General features: G+C 30.9%; 1 protein-coding gene across 1 annotated transcript; it reads right to left on the bottom strand.

Moving 5' to 3' along the window:
* Window positions 1–1,102: 1,102 nt before the first annotated feature.
* Window positions 1,103–3,563, bottom strand: LOC106679113 (procathepsin L-like). Its single transcript, XM_014418069.2, has 7 exons — window positions 3,472–3,563; window positions 2,560–2,668; window positions 2,293–2,445; window positions 2,028–2,207; window positions 1,747–1,938; window positions 1,498–1,666; window positions 1,103–1,354 (listed from the first exon to the last, which is right to left on the bottom strand). Exons 2-7 carry the CDS (start codon window positions 2,659–2,661, stop codon window positions 1,149–1,151), a joined length of 1,002 nt encoding a protein of 333 aa, XP_014273555.1. The 5' UTR covers window positions 2,662–2,668; window positions 3,472–3,563; the 3' UTR covers window positions 1,103–1,148.
* Between the last annotated feature and the right edge of the window lie 344 nt (window positions 3,564–3,907).

The raw sequence follows: 3,907 nt of genomic DNA, 5'->3' as shown, positions 1-3,907 counted from the left end.
CATTTTTTTTCTTATTTAATTTTTATTATTAAAAATTTTTTTATGCATTCGAGAATTATATTTTATATTATAATTTTTATTATTAGTAAATGTTTATATGATTGGCTTGTGATAGCTAAAATAAGAAATGTAAACATTTGATTGAATGTTTTTAATATGTCTTGCTGTTAATACTGCCTCAATTCTTATAGTACTTTCTAACAGTGAGTTTATCATATTTAAATGTAATTTATCTTGTAGAAGATCTAATATTTTTTAGATCTAGTATACCTTAAAGATAAAAGTTCTTTAATCTAAATTTACCTTAGCAATAGTAAAGTGTTTAGGACGAGAACAAGGCTAGACAAGCAAATTGCTATCCCTAACGTGTTTAGCCTAACAATAAAATTTAAAAGTATTTCTATAATTATTTACCATAACAATATGATTTTTGGCGCTGTTTTTTCCATTTTTCTCTTCTATAACTCAAAGAAGCATCACGATACATATTTTAATTATAGCTCATTGCAAGCATGATCAAATACTGAATATTTTCCTGACTATGCAACTCCGAATTTTTGTTTTCAAGATATTATAATTTAAATGTTCAAAAACTCGTTATCATTCCTTATTTTGGCGCTATCTTTTCCACTTTTTAATAATAGAGAAAACAATAAATTCAAATACTGATATTAAGAATCTAAATGGCCACTATCCAGATATTTTAAGTAGAATAAAATTAAGATAACTATAGGATAGAAAAAGAATTAATCTTCAAGATATTCAAGCCATAAATATATATGAGCCAATCCGTTTTCCTACCCTATACCTTTTGTTTTTATTTGTTTATTACTATTATTATTATTTTTCTTTTACGGATAATCACATGAACTGACTTATGTGTTTAATATAAAATTAATATTTTCAATTTTGTCAATTAAGTCAGTCGTTCATTGCTGATAGAGCAGAGATATATTTATAAATGATTGCAATACTAATAATCTATACTATTCAGCATTAACCATTGGTAACAGTTCAGTAAGTGATATAATTTCAATAATATCATCCCAAGCTTATGATAAAAATTTATATGTAATGGTAAAGGAGATAAATTAATAAAATATACAAAATAATTTAGTTGATTTTATTGCACAAATATGAGGATTCTATTAGACCAATGGGTAGCTAGCCTGGGTAGCAATGCCACAGTTGTTATTCTTGTTCCTTATCATCTTGATGTAGCCACTGATACCCCAATCCTCACCCCAAGAGTTCTTCACCAGCCAGTAGTCTTGGCCGTTTTCGGAACCGTAACCGACTGCCAGGACACCATGGTCCAGTTCTGAAGAGCTGCAGTCCTCCTCGTAGTAGATTCCTGTAGAAAGTTGCAATAGAATAAAATGGTTTAGACTACATGGGTATATAATGCCTTTAAATTACTTTCTTAAGTATTTTTGTGATATGACAGTGGCATGTAAAATCGTTCACCCATTTTATGTAATATAATAATATACTTGCCTGAATCATAAAGCTGGAAATCAAATGAGCTTGCGTCGATGGCCACAGATATAGGTCCAACGTTGGCTACTGCTGATTGCAGAGCTGACTCGCTACCACTCTGGACATCTTTGTATCCAGTGATGGTGGCTCCAATATTTGCCTTCTTATATTTACACGTTGAGCTGTCCTGAAAAATCAAAAGTTTAATTTGATATATAACAGCAAAATAATAATAAATAAGCTCCAGTAAAAGAATTCAATAAATACCTCGCCTTTGTATGGATAGGATGCTTCAGTGTCGATTCCGTTATTTTTCTTAACATATTCGAAAGCATAATCCATCAAGCCACCGTTACAGGATTCGTTTCCTTCTGATGTGGAGCAGTCCATCAAGTTCTGTTCACTGAGAGATACGAGTTTGCCAGTTTTCAAGAAATGTTGACCTTCGATGGAACCAGTCTGTGGGTAACGAAATGGAAATTTTTATACAGCTTTAAATGAAAAATATTCTGGAAGTATGTGTGTTAAAAAATAATGTAATGACTCACACTAGAGAACGCCCAGCAGGATCCACACTGCCCTTGATTTTTGATACCTGTGACTGCACCTTTCTGCCTCCAATCTACACTGCTCGGCAAGTTCTCGTTCGCTGGGGGAACGTAAAGTTCTCCGGCCTGTTTTTTAGCTCCCTTATAACCTTTCATGAACTTACTGAACTCTGTGGACGTCTAAAAACAATAAAACAATTGCCAGTCATAAGGATATTGACGGTATAATGATAATGGTAATGTTAAATAAATACTTAATGCTAACCAGATCGGCGAATTTATTTACTCCTAGTTTGTAAGTCTTGATTCCGTTGGCGTGCAAATCATTATGTTTTGCGATGCGGTGCTTATTATCAAAATAAATATTCTTCCTCAACTGGTCCTCTTCTTTCGTAGCGTAGCTTTTTCCATATTTGATCTAATTCAACAGATAAATTAATGTTTAAGTAATGATGCGAACGATTCGGAAAATTATCTATTTATCATAGTAATAAAGGCATATTAATAAGCGTTCGCTACCCCGACAGGTTACCTTGTAAGCGTTCCATTCTTCGTCCTCACTTTGATCAAAAGGTAAGGAAAGCGCCGACAGCGCCAGGGTCAATGTGAAACAAAGTACAAATGCTAACCTCATCTTGAAACTGAAAAATTATAAAATCATTATTTATTGAAATAATTGAGTTTATTTGTTTCTTTATTTATATAACTCGATCGCAAAACATAGTATACAAAAACTTTCGTGATATTTTTGGCATTCCTAGACATTATTAAAAAGAATAATGTTAGTATTATGTTGTGGTATAATTTCTGGTTTAACGTCAATCATTGTAATTAAGAAACATTTTAACATCGTAATTTTTTTCATATATTTAGTTATCATGTTTTATTCAATGCCTCAATTACATTTCATTTACACAGATATATTCAGAAATCCTATGTTAAATTTCAAAAAAGTACACTTTTTATTATTGTTATTAAGTTTTTTAATACGTCTTTCATAAAATTACTTTTTAGTTATATATATATTTTTTTAATGAATATAGAATGGAACCGCATTCATATTGAATAGCCTGGTCTGGACTATTCTCGATAGTGAAAATGTGTGGTTTCATGATCTGAAATAAATAATTGCTGACATAATTATTTTAATATAATTTGCAATAAAATATAGTATCCGATTTAAAATGTTCGGCACTGGAGTTTCTGTAGGAACCTTTCCCTGGGTCTTGATGTCTTGTTAAATCTCGCCTTGTCTCGATCAGCCGAATAACCAGTAACAGTTTTCTAACCGATTGTTTGTGAATAAGTTTTATTGAAGTTTAAAACTACGAGTAACAAGAATAGGAAACTAAGAATACGATCCACTGAGACTCCATAAACTAACGTTATGAAAAGATGTTTTCAGACATGGCAGTTTTCTAATGTAATTAGGTAAATTCCTTACCTTTCCTAAAAGATGTCTCTGCAACTGTTGCTGAAGATAGTGTACTTTTCCTTTATCCACACTCCGTATTTATACTAATTTTTTCTTATCTCGTTGGTTGTCAATGACTTGTAATATGATAGTGATCGATCGTACAAATGTCAACTGATATTTACTCATTACGTATTTTTTAATTTTTTTATTTAATTTTGACAATACATGAAATCACTATTGCACGCTCTTATTCATCTATTGTGCACTATTATCAGACATTTACATGAATTATTAATTGGTCGGATGTAATATATTAGTACAAATTTTCCAAATGTTAATCAGAAAGTGCTTATTAGTATTTAATTATTTATGTGTGTGCAAATCTTTTCGAAAATGTATGAACAACTAAAATTTTAAGTCAGGATTTCAACTGTACATTGCTATCTCACATTCTTTCCTGAAT

Source organism: Halyomorpha halys, unplaced genomic scaffold (assembly GCF_000696795.3).
Source record: "Halyomorpha halys isolate HHAL.00 unplaced genomic scaffold, Hhal_1.1 Scaffold177.1, whole genome shotgun sequence".
Lineage (NCBI taxonomy): Eukaryota > Metazoa > Arthropoda > Insecta > Hemiptera > Pentatomidae > Halyomorpha > Halyomorpha halys.
Note: the sequence above shows the minus strand (reverse complement) of the source record. Positions and strands in the feature narration are given on the sequence as shown.